Consider the following 17,612-nt stretch of genomic DNA (forward strand, 5'->3'; position numbering starts at 1 on the left):
TTCCAAAAAATCGAAGTGAAAGGAACACTTCCCAATTCAGTCCGTAAGTCCAGTATTACCACAATTATCAACATTAGCAACATCATAAGAAATGAAATCTATGGACCAGTATCTCTTATGAATATAGCTGTACAAATACTCAACAAAATACTAGCAAACTGATTCTAGAAGCATATAAAAAGGATCATAAACCACGGCTAAATGGGATTTAGGAACACAGGAATACAATGAATGTAAAAGAATAAAAAACAAAAAATCATGTTGTCATCTCAATAAACAAAGAAAAAAACATTTGGTAAAATACAGTACCTTCTCATGATAAAAGTCAATGAACTAGGAGAAGAGAATTTCTCCAACCTAATGAAGGTTATCTACAAAAAAACTCACAGTTAACATCATACTTAGTGATGAAAGACTGAACAGTATCTCTCTAAGATCATGAACAAGACAAGGATGTCCACTTTTGCCACTTCCACACTGCAGTGGAGATTCTAATCAGGGCAGTTAGACAAGAAAAAGAAATAAATGGCACCCAGTTTAAAGAAATAAGGAAAACTGTCTCTATTTGCAGGTAACATGATCTTGTGTATGGAAAATCCTGAGAAATTTGCAAAAAAATTACAACAAATAAATGAGTTCAGCAAGGTTAAAGGATACAAGATTAATGCACAAAAATCAGGTGTATTTTGGGGTGCTTGGGTGGCTCAGTCAGTTAAGTGTCTGCCTTCAGCTCAGGTCGTGATCCCAGGGTCCTGGGATTGAGCCCTGCATCTGGCTCCTTGCTCAGCAGGGAACTTGCTTCTTTCCTCCCCGCTCAGGCTCTCTCTCTCTCTCAAATAATAAAATAAAAAAAATCTTTAAAAAAAAATAAATCAGGTGTATTTCTATACACTTGTAATGAACAATGTGAAAAGGAAATTAGGAAAATTTAAATACTTAGGAATAAATTTGATAAAAAAAAGCATACGACTTGTACACTGAAAACTACAAATATTATTGAAGGAAATTAAGGAAGAATAAGCTATAAAGTGTTAGAGAGTTATGGATCAGAGTAGGACTACTTTATCCCCAGAACACTGAAGAGATTTAGGACTTTGAAGCAAGGAGCTAAAAACTGGAGGTGGGGGTATAATTATGCATACGGAGCAAGTTAATCTATACCTTCTCCCTCTTCATCTTGTTAGAGAACAGACTCAGCAGGGGGGATATCTGAAAACTCTTCTCTGGAAAATTTAACGGCTCCCCCCAAAGATATTTTATGCCAACTTTTTGGCTCCTCCAACAAAACAGCTGTCTCCTTGCCATCTCATAAAATAAAGCTCAGCCAGTTGCCAAGACCTGCTCAAGTACACAGGGCTTCCAACCAGTTTTAACACTTAAGTAGGGATGTACAGCCAAGCATCAGTACATAAAAGAAAAAAATCCTCTAGCATAAAAGGGAAAACACAAACATACCATAAACAGAAAAAGTAACCCGGAGGAAAGCAGAGGTAATTCAGCTATAGATAAAACTGAAAAAAAACCCAAAACACTATTTACTATTCTTGGAGATACATAAAATATAGCCCCCATAAACAAACAGAAAAAAACTGGAAAATAAGATTACTCATGGTAAAGCATTGATGGAAGAGAAAATAAAGAACTCAATGTAATCTTTTAAAGAGTAGAATAAAAAGATAAAGGGATAGACAACATGATTAAAAGAGAGAGAGAGAGAGACATTGAGAAGATGAATCCAGGATGCTCAACATCCAGCCAACAGAGATTGTAGAAAAAGTGAACAGAGAGAACATGGAGAAATCATCCAAGAAATAATAATTTTCCAGAATTGAGGGACAATGAATTTCTAGTCTCAAGAGCCCACTGATCATCAGCACAATGAATAAAAAAAGATGTACATGAAGGCACATCATTATTAAATTTCAAAATACTGAAAAACAACAAAATGAAACAAACAAAAGACACTGAATTTCTGTGAAAGAAAAATAAGGTCACGTATGAAAGAACAAAGATTACAAAGGCACTTGCCTCAACAGAACTGGATTCAAGAGTAACATCTTTTGAGTTTTACAATCTCGAATTTCTATTCTTGGTCAAGCAATCAAATATAAGACGGAAAATATACATCTTCAAATACAAAGATAAATAAATTATATCTCATACACCATTTCTTGTGATGTTACAAGAGGCTATTTCCAGCATAACAAGGTTGCTGTCAACCCAGGAGAACAACAAAGGGAAACACTCCCATGTTAACAGTGGGGCAGCCAGAATGGAGAGCGTCTTGTCCTCACTGAAGCAGGAAGATCTATGGTTCTGAGACAGAGGTCTCCAAGAAAATAAACACAACTTACTGGATGAGTCTTTGGCTTAAAATAAAATTATACACATACACATATAAAATTAAGGTAAGGACAGGAAGAAAAAAGGAACTCCATCAATTGCTAGATGGAAGGAGAGGGAGAAGCTGTTCAAGAAAGTAAAATTCAATGAACTGAAACTAGACTTATTTTTATATTGGGAAGAGAGTCAGGAAGTCAACAGATAAGCTTACACTGGATAAAGCAAGAAACTGCAGAATGATGACATTAATAAGAAATATGGAAGACCACCAAAATAAAGAGCAAGAAACATGAAAAGCAACTGTTTCTGGTAAGTAGGCCAAAGGTGGGGTACAGCAATATAAGCAGTTAATTTTTCTTTTTCTTTTTTAAATTTATTTATTTGACACAGAGAGATACAGCAAGAGAGGGAACACAAGCAGAGGGAGTGGGAGAGGGAGAAGCAGGCTTCCTGCTGAGCAGGGAGCCCGATGCGGGGCTTGATCCCAGGACCCTGGGATCATGACCTGAGCCGAAGACAGACGCTTAACGACTGAGCCACCCAGGCGCCCTGGCAGTTAATTTTTCTATTACATATCTATAAGAACTACTTGATTAAAGTACTGTACATGTATTAACTTGATAAAAATAAGAAACAAAATACTTTAAAATACTTAGGTCACAGTGAGATTTTCTTAGCTATTTAACCAGTATTTGTCTGAATTTAGTGACTTACAGTGCCTAAAATGGAATCCAAGGCCTTACCCTGAAGGGATTACAAATAGCACATGGTTACTACTCTCCCAACCAATCCATAAAAATTTCAGCAATGAGATTACTCACTGAAAATTAAACCTCAAAACATACTAGATGTTTTGAGAAACTCTAAAATTCATCTAGAAGAGATGGAATGACATTAGGCTAAGAATTAACTCAGAACAGCTTAATGGCATTAATATACCTAAAGAAATACTGTTAATCAAAAGGGGGCTTGGTCAGCAGTAGAAGCACAGAAAGGGGTTATAAAGACAATGCTGGCTATGTATATTAGTCCTTTTAACAAGTCTATGACATCATCTAACTCCTTAATGTGATTCCATTCTTATCAAGCACACTTCTGACATCATTATTTAATTTTCCATATAAATATGCAAATAGGGAAAGAATGCAAAGATCATAAAATGAATGCTTGGTTAATTTAATGGTTATACTTCTCATCAGTATTATTTTTATTTTGTGTGTCAACCTTTGTGACTGATTAATGCTGCCTGCTCAGGAAGATGAATTGCTGTTGATGCGCTATCAAAAATCAGGTTAATGACCTGTACAAAAATCACAAAGGGATGGCCACACTGAGGGGTCTTAGGATCCAGCAGGTCTCCCTCTTTTCTTTACACGAAAATGGGTAAACAAACAAACAAAAAAACACTCTTCAGATGAACAGTTGTACAAAAAAATACAAAGTTAATGCTGATTTTGCCACAACCCCTAACACTTGCATTTATTTATTTATTTATTTTTAAAAAATGATTTTATTTATTTGGCAGAGAGAGAGAGAGAGCACAAGTAGGCAGAGCAGCAGGCAGAAGGAGAGGGAGAAGCAGGCTCTCCCCTGAGCAGGGAGCCCGATGCGGGACTCGATCCCAGAACCCTGGGATCACGACCTAAGCCGAAGCCAGCTGCTTAACTGACTGAGCCACCCAGGCGCCCCATAACACTTGCATTTAACAAACATTTCTGGACTAGAGTTTGGAGAAGCAACTGCCACCGGGCAGCAAGCCAACAGGGCTACAGCACTATTTCAAGACAGCTGTAGAGTCACTGAGTTCTTCAGTATCTTCTGCTTGTTCATTTCCACTGGCATAATCAAAAATTATTTGGGAACAAAAATAATAATCTGCCTCACCCTACTCTTTGATGCCGTTTAAAAAGCAAAGAGAGAAAACTTACATGGCACTGTAGTTCCAAATCTAGTGGGATTCAACACTATGAACCTGTTTTTCAAGCTTCTTCGTCCCACACCTTGAGCTCCTATCAATACCAATGTTTTTCTCTGGAAGGGAGGCATTTTGGCTACCTCCTCGTATATTTGGATTTCATGACGATCAAATTCTAAATGTAAAAAGAAATGGAAAGTCGTCATATTCAGTTATCTTTTAGATGGATGAAAAACCTCTGCAATTCTGTTCAATAAGGGCTTGGTTGTCTGACAGGTAAATACCACTTGAATTGTACTCACTATCGGATTTGTTTTTATAAATTTGGTGAAGTACAATAAACTATTTTTTATCTTGATTTAAACATCTGCTTCCATCCATTTGCCCTTAAAAATTTGTCTAAGCTAGAAAATGCCTGTGCTTTATCATATAGTCTATCCATTAATACCTTTCTTACCAACTCATCAGTAAAAATAATTACTTTAATATATATAATCAAACTGCAAATTACCTTATGTAATTTGTTCGGCCAACTAGTGTGTATCACATATAAAAGACGGTAGTATACCTAGTGTGGCTGCTTAAATAAGTCCCACAGAATGAGTATGCCCTTCCAATAATATAAATGAATAAATCCTGTGTGTTGACTCAGCAAATACCAGCTTGATTAATAAAATGCATACAAACATACTGACAATTAGATTTTAAGATTATGAATTTATGTATAAAATGTTGGAGCCAAACTATTTTCAGTCAAAACACATTCCAAAATTAAATCTTAGTCAATGAGAAAATTGTAAGTTTTCTATTTTGCAAGAAAGCTATACAGACATATATTTAATGAATAATAAGGCCAAAGGGGATTTGAAATAGTATATTACCTGTTATTAGGGTTATAACTCTAAATCTGCAGTAATAACACTCCTTCCTTAGGTTATTATCTGAACAGCAACTCTTTCTTTGCATAATTTCTCCACAGAAGATTAAACCAATATTAAAGGAGAGTCTATTTTCCCCTTATTTTATTATTATTATTAAATATTATTTCCTTTATAGTGTGCTATTTAGTTTATAACCAGGGTAAGAGGCAGCTCTGAAGTCTAGAAAGTACTTTAAAATTGTCAATTCCTTTCAGAAGGCCTTCTCAAAGAGCTGCATTTCATGCCTATCAGCCTCTAGAACTGAAAAGAATAACTATGGTAGCTGTCATATTTATCTTTCTTTAAGTCTAAAAGATTTAAGACAGAATCCTTCTAGAACAGACTAAGATTTGTTTGGTCCAGTACTATTTTCCCAAAAGTATCATGGACAATGTTAAGGTAGAATATAGTTGTCCTTAATCATAACTCTTTTAGTATCTTCCTAAAGGCACTTCTTTAGAAATGATACATAAATTGTCATCAAAGTTCTCTGAATAAATATTTTTAATAACATAGTTCTTTCATTAATATAAGCATAAATCCTAACCAATCATTTTATTGTAAACTATACTCATAAATAAAATCCTCTGGTGACAGTATGAGTATATACAATATCAAAATTAAAATAATGTCTTCATATTATATTGTACCACGTGTTCAAGTGACAGCCCCTTACAATTGGGTATTAATATGAATTACTTTCATTTAAAATTATATATTTAGAGTTTATGCCACATTAATTAATGATATAAAGCTACCTCACTTGGACTTTTCAAAAAGTATTTAAAACATACCTGCATTTCTGGTTGTGAGATACATCATCTTTTTCTTTTTTTTGCTACTTATGGTTCCACAAAAAGGTCCTGAAGGGTGACAAGACAAATGTAAGTTAAAACAGTATGTCAGAATATGATAAAAACTGCCCTGTGGTATTCTATAGGGGTGGGAGAATTACCTTTCCAGTGTTGTGTCCTACAAAGCAGAAGGGGGCAGAAGTGAGTTGAGCCACTAAATTCTGATACTATACCAGCAGGTGGCAGACAGGGATCAAAAAGTTTACTTTTGAGAGCGATACAACAAAGTAGACGGGATGGATTAATTTTAGATATAGTTTAAATAAATTCATTTCCTGATTCAGATGAAAGAGGTAAAGAAAGGTGACCACAAAGGACTACTTGTTACACATTGTGTTGAGCTCATCACCTGAATTGTCCCAGTCTCTTCTAACAAATGCCTTTCTCTTCTCTTCCAGGAACTGGCTTGGAATGAGACCAGCGCTTCCTCCCTCTTTTACATGGCTAGCCTAGAATCAAATTGATGAATTATATATCTCAGTGATCAAAATTTGAGACCTTATCTTAATAAGTAGGACAATAGCAATAGTCAGTAGAAATATATCACATTTGCTCTTCAAAACTGACCTTGAGATTTCAATTCATGGTGCTGTCAGTTAAGATATTTAAACACTTTAGCACTAAGGAATCAATTGGCACCTAATCAATCTGCCATCTGGTATCAAAATTTTGGGACCAAAACGCAAAGGTATATAGGATCTTTAAATTACTACAACTTTTTATTTATAATGCTAAGTCAAAGAACAGAAAGGATAAATACTATTTCATGTGTTAAAGGACATTTCATTAGCACCCTTAGTAAGGTATTTACTATCAACCTTAATCCTACTAGAGAGACAGAATCTGAATATCCTAAGTTTAAAATAGGTATAACTACATCTAGTGTCAAGAAACTAAGTTTTGAAATCCAAAAAAGTGCTATTTCAAAATAGTGGCTAAAGAAAAGGCTGCTAGTGGCTTATCCCACAAAGTTAGGGTTTTTTATATTTACAGCTAGCACTGAAAAATCTGGTATCATTTTTAGCCATTAAAATCCTAAAAACAGATAAAGTAACATCACCAAATGCAGGAGGAGACTGAAATAATGGTGACAGGATGAGCAGACGACATTCACAGAAAGGGGTAAAAAAAAATTTTTCCTGGAAAAGTTCAATGAAGGAAACAGCCACAGAGTTTTTTGATGAGAGTTCTAGGAAGTTCAGTGGAAACGTCTAGAGACCATGGATTCTTTTTAATTTACCTATGTTTTAGTTCTCTCACTGCATAATGTACTTGTGCATAATAATGTCTTAATTTAAATTTAAGGACACATTAGCAGGACTATTCTTATCCTTGTTATTCATTCCCCCCTTAGAAGTCAATATAACTTAAGAGAGCTAATCTGAGTTACTAATATCTCCATTTAATTTAGAGTTTAGTGCTAGGTCCTGGGTCCTTTCCTCATACACCTTGTTTTTTTTTTTTAATTTTTATTGTTATGTTAATCACCATACATTACATCATTAAGTTTTTGATGTAGTGTTCCATGATTCATTGTCTGTGTATAACACCCAGTGCTCCATGCAGAACGTGCCCTCTTTAATACCCATCACCAGGCTAACCCATCCTCCCACCCCCTCCCCTCTAGAACCTTCAGTTTGTTTTTCAGAGTCCATCATCTCTCATGGTTCATCTCCCCCTCCGATTCCCCCCTTCATTTATTCCTCTCCTGCTATCTTCTTCTTCTTCTTTTTTTTTTTTTTTAACATATAATGTATTATTTGTTTCAGAGGTACAAATCTGTGATTCAACAGTCTTGCACAATTCACAGCACTCACCATAGCACATACCCTCCCCAATGTCTATCACCCAGCCACCCCATCCCTCCCACCCCCCACCATACACCTTGCTTTTTAATGAGACTCTTCTTCTGATGGTTTAAGGGATTTTAGACTTTCCGATTTGTCACTTTCTCCAGCTCTGAATACTGTGGGTATTAGACAGTGTAAACAATGACAAAATCAGACTTAATTCTGCTGCTAGAGTGTTCTGAAGGCTGTATTAGGGGAAAGGAAAAAGAAGACGATCACAGAGATCTTTAGAAAATGAAGTGGGGGAAAATATGGTGATAACACACATCCCTTTCCATATACACAGATTTCAATCCAAGACCAACTAACACTAATCATAAAGCAAACCTTCATTTCTCAGTAACTGAGGAGAGGTAGGTAAACAGATTGAAGAGCTTATGAAATTATGTTTTATTTGCCATGAATGTAAATAGAGGGCGAGGAGACAAGAGAGAAAGACACTACTACACACACAGTAAAAGACTTCTAGTTAAACAACAACACTGAGAAGGGATGACCCCAAGTGAGTTGTTCTTGCCCAACACCATATTGTACTACAGTCACTCATGTGGAAGAACCAACTGTTCTAATCCCTAAACCAATGGAATATCTCCACAGGCTAGTTAATTCTGCATTTATTAACAGCTACTCCCAAATTCCCTCTCAATTTGATCTCCTGTCCACAAAATTAGCAGCCATGAAGCAGGAGCTGTTCATGCACGAAAAATCATTGGAACAAATGCTAATACCATCTTCCTGAATATTCAGATATTGGCCAGATCTAAGATTGAAAATAAAAAAGCAGTTGAGGAAATTATGAGAAGCATACTAACCTGCCACCAGTTTGGATCTTCTCTGTTCACAATTTGAAGAATTTCTCCTTTTGAAAACTTCAATCCTGCTTCTTTGCAGGGTATCAGGTTATCATTGTATGGATTATAATCAAAATGACATTTCACAAACACCTAAAACACATAGTACAATTTAAAGTAGTATAGATGTATCATTTGTCACTAGATTTTTGAAATCTTTTTCAAATCACTGTGATTTAATTGTAATTGACAATTTATTTAGTACTTCAACTAAGCACATTTTCCCACTCAAATAAAAATCAGTTATTACACATTAATAATTTGGCATCAAAAAATAAATATTAGTACAATTAAAATTTTGTTTTTATTTTAATATCTAATCTTAAACCAACAGTTTGACAATCATTTTACTCCATCATTCTTATACTTTCCCCCATCTTTTCACATGATTTTCTAACTAATGCTGCATAATTTTTATTCAATTAAATGCCACTTTCTGATTAACACCCAGAAACAATATATGCAGCTGATTGAAGGCATATATTTCAGATATAATAGGACTTTTTTTTGGGGGGGGGGTACTTTTTGAAAGAGCCCAGAAACCAAAATTAAACAATGAAAGTTCATGTTGAAGTCAGATCTGAAATATATTTAGTAACTAAAAAAATAAATAAAAAATAAAAACCCAATTTTCATCACTGGTAATATATGTTTTATGATCACACAGATTTACACTGACCAAAACTTGTGTGGAAAACACTTTTCTGAAATCATCTTGCTCTGACTTAAATAATTAACATTAAATTAACTGTAAGAAAAACACTGAAAAGGCCTTGAAACTATTTCTCAATTTAAATTCACTGAACTACACAAATTTCTTTTAAATATGTTTTATTAATAAATGTATTCCAATTACCACTATTAGTTATCTCCAATAACTGGAATATTTTGCTTATTCACTTTAATGTAAATCCTAATAAGTTAAGCATTTTCAGTTTTTGATGGCAAGTTCAGATTACTTTCTTAAAAGTTTTTTTCATGCATATTTATAAAAACTCAAATTTTATCTACTGAAGAATTGACTTGGCATTGATCAGCAGGTAAACTTTAACAAGCAGAAAAGCACAAAATTAGTCAAAATAACATTGTTATCATACTTCTATAAATGTAACCAAAGAAGATATTCAAGTAATACAAGCAGATACATAATATCATTGGTGTGATAAAATGTAATGTGATGGATGCATATTAAAATAATTTAAAAGTAACTAAGTTTGGGAACATGTGACAAAATTTTAGTTATTTGCAATTAGATGATTTTGGTAGAAAGCATTCAGGATGTTTTCAATAACTTTGGAAAGGCTATTATTTAAAAAATCACTAAGCCCAAATTTTTTTGATATGCAATTTTAGAAATACCTAAAAAGCAAGCATACAAACAATATTAAGATTGCTAAAATGTGACAACTGGCTAACTTGAAAATGGCATGCAGCTCAAAGTTTTGGCAATGGAAAAAGAAAACCCAAATTATTATTCAAGGTAAATTTAGTTGGCTGATAAGACAGAAAAACGGAATACCAGAGAATGTCCTGGAATGACATCATACCTGACGGATGTGTGCTGGATGCCTCTCCATACTGATGCAACTCTAAAAATATATTTTTCATTGCATAAATAAAGCCAGACTTTTAAACTGATAATAAATTAACAAAATATAAACAAACTACTGGCCCATTTTATCACTTCACTCATTTGGTAAAGTAACTACTCTCCCCTCATTAATTGTCCATAGGGTATAACAACTGAAAATTATAAATGATAGAAGCAAAAAGGTAGAGGTGTTTGAGATGAGGCAGAGAAAAAGGATGGGTATGCAAAGTTAAAAAAAAAAAATACTTGGATACTCCTTACTTCTCAAGAAAGCTGCAGCAAATGAATAGTAAAAGCATCCTGTCATCTAACCAGGAATGTGTTTATCATTCTAATCTGTGGGACAACATACATTTTGTATCCATAAATTGAGATTTTCTGAGATAGTTTTAATTTCAAATAATTATTCCCCTATTCCCATCAAATTGTTCTGTAAATGTCATTATTTGCGGAACAAAACACATCTCTCAAATGTAAAACATTTCTAGAGGGAACAATTCTTACTATTTCATTTATTAAACTAATTTTAGAACATTACTCTCATGCTCAAAAATCAGATTAGCCTGGTTTTACTTTGACGTTTAAAATTCTGTCTGAAAAATCAATTAACCCAACCTTTGATCTAAAGATTTTGTAATGACCTTAAAGTCATTAGACATTTGACCAGATTAAGTATAATTATATTTTATTTTACTAAGTATATTGTAAAGTGTTTTACTAATAGACTGTGGATGTTAATGGTTCATTCAGTATTAAGAAGTTATTAAACACAACCTACTAAAGTATTTCAATCTCCTATTCTTATCACTAAAAGAAAAAACTGACCGACAATCTAAAGTAGATGGAACAGAGAATGGGAAGTACAAATGGCTTTTAAACACAAGAGATATTCAACATCACTCAGAATAGAAATACGAATTAAAACTATATTATAACAATATTTTCTTCCCACCGCATTAGCAGAAATCCAAATATTTGATAACATTCTATAGATGGGACTATGAGCCAATAGGCATTTTCCTAACAGGCTAGTGGAGGATCTGGTTCAATCCCTTGGGAGAACAATTTGACAATAGCTATCAAAATTACAAGTGCAAACATCTTCTCACCTACTAATCTACCTCTGGGAATGTATTAAACAGCAATGTTGCTCAGACATATGCAAAATGATTTATGTACAAGACTATTAACTACTAAATTAGTCCTAGTAGCAAAAGATTGGAAGCAACCTAATAGTTTAATTATACGGAACTGGTTAAATAAATGATGATAAGTCTATATAATATAATACTATGCAGCTGTTAAAAAGGGTGGGGAGGTGGTGATAATGTGTCAAGAAGCAGTCTATGTACCAATAAGGAAAGATCCTAAAGATACACATTTAAGTGAAAAAACCAAGTACTGTATATACTATGTAAGCTTTTCACTGAAAAGGAGGTGGAACAGGAATAATAATATATAATTTTTATTTACTTGCATATAAATAAAGAAACTCTAGAAAGATAAATTAACAGAATGGTTTCTTATAGGGAGTGAGCACTAGGTTTGTAGTGGATTATGAAAGAAATTTCAATTGAATACCTATTTATATTTCTTGAATTTTGAACCATGGAAATGATTCACCTATTTAAAAATTAAATTAAAATAAATATAAAATGACTCCTGCTTCTGACTAAGATGAACCAATAAAGGACTCTCCAACTTGAAACAACTAAAATACTGGACAAAATTTGACAAAACATTTTTTAAGACATCAGGCAATGAAGTCAGTGATCCCTAAAAAATGGAAACAAACAAGATAAACTATTCAGTTGCCCCTGATACTGCACTGAGAAAGTTTCCAGGTTGCAACTCAGGAAGGAAGGATCTCAGTAGACCCTGTGTGGTCTCCAAGTTGAGGAGATGAGCTGGGCAACCAGGGAGATCAAGGTGGCTACAGCGTACAGAACAGAGTAATCAGTGAGGAAAGGGCTGCACACTCAAGAATTGCAAAACACTCCCTCCAGGGAGGGACACTCCCTCTTCTCTTCAGGAGACTATACTGATCAGTGCATGGGTATGAGGAAACTACTCTAAGTCAGGTTAAGAACCAGCATGATAAGTAATATCAGCAGGTCATACAGGGTCAGGAATAATTTCTTTTCTCAACAAGGTGAGTGGAAAAATCTCATAATTCATGAGGCACTGAGTAGTTGGAAGGATTATGCCCCAGACTTAATCTTGCTCTGACTGTACCTAACAAAGCTTAAAAAGCAAGATCTGAAATGATCAAACTGCCCCAAGTAACTTAAGTAGCCTAGAACAAAGTTTAAGAATTTTCTAAGAATACAAAAATATCAAGCATTCAACAAGGTAAAATTCATAATGTCTAACAACCAATCAAAAATAACCAGGCATGCAAATAAGCAGGAAAATATAATTTAAAATGTGGAGAAAAATCAATTAAGAGTGATCCAGAAATGATAAACATGATCAAATTAGTAGAGAAGGACATTAAAATAGTTACTTTAACTTTACAAATTGTATTCTTAGGTTCAAGAAGCTAGAGGAAGGACTAGGCATATTAGGTAGAAACATGGCAGATATAAAAAACAAAACAAAACTCAATTTATATTTCTAGAGATGAAAACCAAAATATCTAAGATGGAAAAAGTACGCCAGAAGTGAAGAAAATAATCTTGAAGATATAGCAATAGAAACTAAGATAAAAAACAGGGAAGTAACAAGATTGAAATAAATGAAGAGTATCACTGAGCAATGGGACAACTTCAAGGAGCCTAATATATGTGGAAATGATGTCACCAAAGGACAGAAGAAATGGGAATAGAAAAATAATCTGAAGAGGTAATAGTCAAAATGTTTCCAAATTTGATGGAAGAATGCAACCCCCCATTCATCCATATCTTAAACCTATACAAAAACTCATACACTAAATGGATCCTAGAGCTAGGTATAAAACTGTACAACTTTTAGGAAAAAAAAAAAAATCGAAGAAAATCTTTATGACCTTAGGTTATACAAAAATATTTTACACAGAACAATACAAGCATGATCTGTAAAAGAAAAACATGGAAAAGTTGGACTTCATCAAAATTAAGAACTTCTGCTCTTTGTATTACACTGTTAAGAGAACGAAAAGACAAGCCTTTTCACTGTGAGAAAATCCTTATAAATCATAATTCTGATTTGTATTCAAAATAAAGAACTCTCAAAACTAAATAAAAGATCTCAATAAAAAATGGGTAAGATTTGAAGACAATCACCAAAACAGACATAGAAAAAATAAACACATGAAAAGATGCTCAGTATTAAGTAATCAGGGAAACGTAAATTAAAATCATATTGAGTTATCACTACACATCTATATGGGTGTCTAAAATTATAAGGACTGACCATCCAAACGTCGGTGAAGATGTACAGTAACTGAAACTCTCATAAAATGCTGGGGGGAATGTACACTGGTACAACCACTTCTGAAAATAGTTCAGCCACTTCTGTGAAAGTTCGACATATACCTACTATGACCCAATCCTTCAATTCCTAGGTGTTCACCCAAGGGACTTACATGTAAATGGCCACAGCATCTTTATTTATAATAGCCTCAAAGTGGAAACAACAAAAATGTTCATCAGCCAGTTAATGGATAAACAAACTATGGTATAGCCAAGCAATGAAATATTACTCATCAAGAGAAAGGAATCAACTACTGACACACATAAAAAGATGGATGAACCCCAAAAGAATTATGCTGAAAGAAGATTAAAAAAATAAATAACAGCAAAGATGATTCATGTTGCATGCTTCCATTTATATAAAAATAAGGAAAATGTAAACTAAACTATGGTGACAGAAAGCAGAGCAGTGCTTGCCTGGAATGCATTCAGGGAGGGAAAAGGAGGAAAGGATTATCAATGGATACAAAGAAACTTCTGGAGGTGCTAGATATATATGTTGTCTTGATTATGTTGATGGTTTCACAAATATATATATCTACATTTATCAAACTGTATACTTTAAATATATGCTATTTATATAAGCTTTATCTCAAAGATATTTTTTAGAAGTAAATATAAACATTTCAGAAGTACTGAAAAAATAAAATATTACACATGACTATGCTGGGCCTATGCAAAGGATAATAATTAGTAAGAGAAAAGAAATTAAATGATGAAATGGCTGTAGAAATAGCTCTACCATTACCCTTATGTTAAATCAGAAGGTGGTTGGAAATGTGGGAATACGTCATCTGAACATAGTGCAAGTGTTCCTTACACACCCTCAGTCTCAACACATATTTTCAGGTCCATTTGAATTTGCAATTAGAACAAGTGACAAGGTGGCGAATGCAGTGATCATAGTTGCTATGAAGTTCACTATGACAATAGCAGAGATGATTAAGGAAGGATGTTAGATTTCTAAAGATTTTCAAAGTACATGAACTCGGCCTACTCAGTTAAATGCAGCCACACACACATTTTCAATCAGCAGGGAGGCTAGAATATATGTTTATTTAAAAAAAGCTCTGAGGGACAATTCATACTCCTATTTGGTAAATATCCATCTGTGGGCCACATATTTAAGCTTCTGTCAAAAAAATTATTTAAAAAATCTATTAAACTGGACTGTTCAGAATTATACTAATAATAATTATTCTTAATTTATATCACACTAAGTCACTGGTTCATGCAAAGCCTATTTTTATTTTATTCCTTTTAAAAAATGTGATAAACAGCCATAAACTTGTACCCAAAACAGAGGCTAGAACCTTAAGGGGTCCTCCTGCTCTCATTCCATTCCATTCCATCACCCTGGCTTCCCCAGCTAAGGTAACCCTTACCCTGAATCTTGTGTTAACTCTTTGCTTTCCTTTCGTATAGTTTTACTGTGCAAATATATGCATTCTTTAAAAGTATGCATTTAGTTAAACATAAAAAATTATATCACACCATGGCATATAATCTTTTGGAATTTACATGCTTCTTAACATGAACATGTTTCCAGTTGTACACACATATGAACTGCTCTAGTATATTACTGTGTTTCGGTATATGTGAACACTCAACTCTGATAATGCTAAACTCCCCGCCCCTGCCTCGTGTGGTTATACCAATTTACACTGCCACCAACAGTGTAGAAGTGATACTGTAGAGTCACATGTACACTTTTTGCCAACTGAATGTTATAAAATGGTATTCCACACTGCGATTTTTAATATCTCTTCATATGTTCACTGATTGTCTCCTTTTACTTGATTTGTGTATGTAAAGTGAAACAGGAACACAACTTCATATGTTATCCCCATTAATAACAGGTTTCATTCATTGAATAGTTTCTCTTCTCACTGAAAGATATATCATCTTATCAAAATAATACATGTGTTAGCTCTCTTTCTGAACTCTCTATTCTATTAATCATTCTATCTGCTCTTATGCCAATACCATGATGGTATCTTAATTCCTATATGTTAGTAATGCCCCATTCCTGCTTTTCTGCCTCAGAAGTGTATGGGCTATTCATCCTATCAAATACTATGAAAAATCTTATTGGAATTTTGTTGAATATAAAAGTCAATTTGAAGAAAACTGACACCTTCACAATATTGTCTTCTTGTCCATGAACATGACATATCTGTTTATTTAGATCTTCATTGTAGTGTGTGTTTGCGTGTGTAGAGGCCTTGAATATTTTTGATAGATTTATTTCTAGACATAAATGTGACATTCTCTGACTCTACTGTAAATGATGCTTGTCTTAGTTACATATTTTGATGTCTGTTGATGACATACAGAAATGCAACTGACTTCTGTATATTAATCTTATTTTCAAATATCTTGCTAAACTCATCTCTATTAATTTATAGTCTTGGGGACATTCTATGCAAAAAAATATCATTTGAAAACAGTAAATTTTATTTTCTTTCTGAACTTTTTGCTTCTATAATTTGTCTTTTTGGGCTTATGAAACTTTCAGTAAAATATTAAATTGAAGTGGTATAAGTGAACATCCTTCTCTAGTTCTTACTTTTGGTAACTAGGCAAAGACTTTATTAATCCTTCTTTTAAACTTTATATTGTGGCTTCTCTGGTTTAATTAACTACAAATAATTGTGTATACGCAATAATTAAAAAGCAGCAGTGTCCAAGGGCCTCAGAATTTACATTATACGTTTCTATATTTCATCATTCCGTATCTATTTGCCGTAACAAAATTTTTTAAGCAATCAAAATTATTGAAGTTTTATTATTTTAAAAATAAATCTAGTCAATTATTTGCCTAATTATTGAAAGCCCCATCAAAACTCTGAACAAGATCACCCTTCTCCCCAATAGCAAGTGGTGCTTTTCCATCCAGCTTCTGCCAGTGTCCTTAAGCTTCTCAATACCAAGTTGGTCTAAGAAGCCAGGTGGCATTTTTGTCAGGGGTTGTGTCTCAGCATGGCTGGTAATGGTAAAAGTGTTTGCTGCCAGAGACGTCTGAGCATTAGGGTTGTTAAAGTAAGTAGATAACCATTCCCTAGTTTGCAGATACACTTACCTCTTTAATATCAGAGATACTGCTTATTCTTAGTTTCTTTAAGGAGAACTGAAAATTTTTATCACTTATTGTAACATATATTTCTTGTATCATCTGTTACTCTATATACCATCTCAGGGCATTTTTTTTTTTTTTAACCAATGCACAATTATGTCTGAAGTTTGACAAGTTTCTCTTCATTTATGGTAGGTTCTTTGATCTTGCTGGAATGTAAATGAGGCTTCCTGGGGGACTGGGGTTGTACTAGATTCTTAGGCAGACCACCTGAGGGTCCAGTTCCTGGTGTTAAAGGGAATGATTCTAATATTCAACTATTCAGAATAATGTTTTCTTTAGTGTTTTTTATAAAATAAGAGTAAGGAGCTTCCCTTCTGTTCTCAATTTACTAAACCTTTTTTAAAATCATGACTATGTATTGAATTTTATCAAATTCTTTATTGAGGTTTTTCTCTTTAAATCTGTTAATGTGCTTGGTTTCACACTGATTTCCAGTATGAAACCATCCTAGCACCCATGGGATAAATCCAATTTGAACATGTCCTCTTATCTTTTTTATATATCGTTAAATTTCATTTGCTATTATTTTGTTAAGAATTTTTACATGCAGGGGCGCCTGGGTGGCTCAGTCATTAAACATCTGCCTTCGGCTCACGTCATGATCCCAAGACCCTGGGATCAAGCCCTGCATCGGGCTCCCTCCTTGGCAGGAAGCCTGCTTCTCCCACTCCCACTCCCCCTGCTTGTGTTCCCTCTC

At 33.9% G+C, this 17,612-nt stretch overlaps 1 protein-coding gene across 6 annotated transcripts in view; it reads right to left on the reverse strand.

The window, feature by feature from the left end:
- The window catches only part of PALS2 (protein associated with LIN7 2, MAGUK p55 family member), a 115,033-nt gene that overhangs the window by 22,035 nt on the left and 75,386 nt on the right, over nucleotides 1-17,612 (reverse strand). For 5 of the 6 annotated variants that reach the window (XM_081800396.1, XM_081800397.1, XM_081800399.1 and 2 more), the window contains 5 exons: nucleotides 10,281-10,322; nucleotides 8,695-8,826; nucleotides 6,382-6,481; nucleotides 5,973-6,041; nucleotides 4,272-4,433 (listed from right to left, as the gene is read on the reverse strand). In XM_081800396.1, coding sequence (XP_081656522.1) covers nucleotides 4,272-4,433; nucleotides 5,973-6,041; nucleotides 6,382-6,481; nucleotides 8,695-8,826; nucleotides 10,281-10,322 — 505 coding nt within the window. The remainder of the gene's footprint in view (nucleotides 1-4,271; nucleotides 4,434-5,972; nucleotides 6,042-6,381; nucleotides 6,482-8,694; nucleotides 8,827-10,280; nucleotides 10,323-17,612) is intronic. The other variant, XM_081800400.1, reaches the window with a different exon arrangement.

The sequence above is a fragment of the Leptonychotes weddellii genome, chromosome 12, assembly GCF_054177405.1.
Source record: "Leptonychotes weddellii isolate Sample4059 chromosome 12, ASM5417740v2, whole genome shotgun sequence".
In the NCBI taxonomy this organism is placed as follows: domain Eukaryota; kingdom Metazoa; phylum Chordata; class Mammalia; order Carnivora; family Phocidae; genus Leptonychotes; species Leptonychotes weddellii.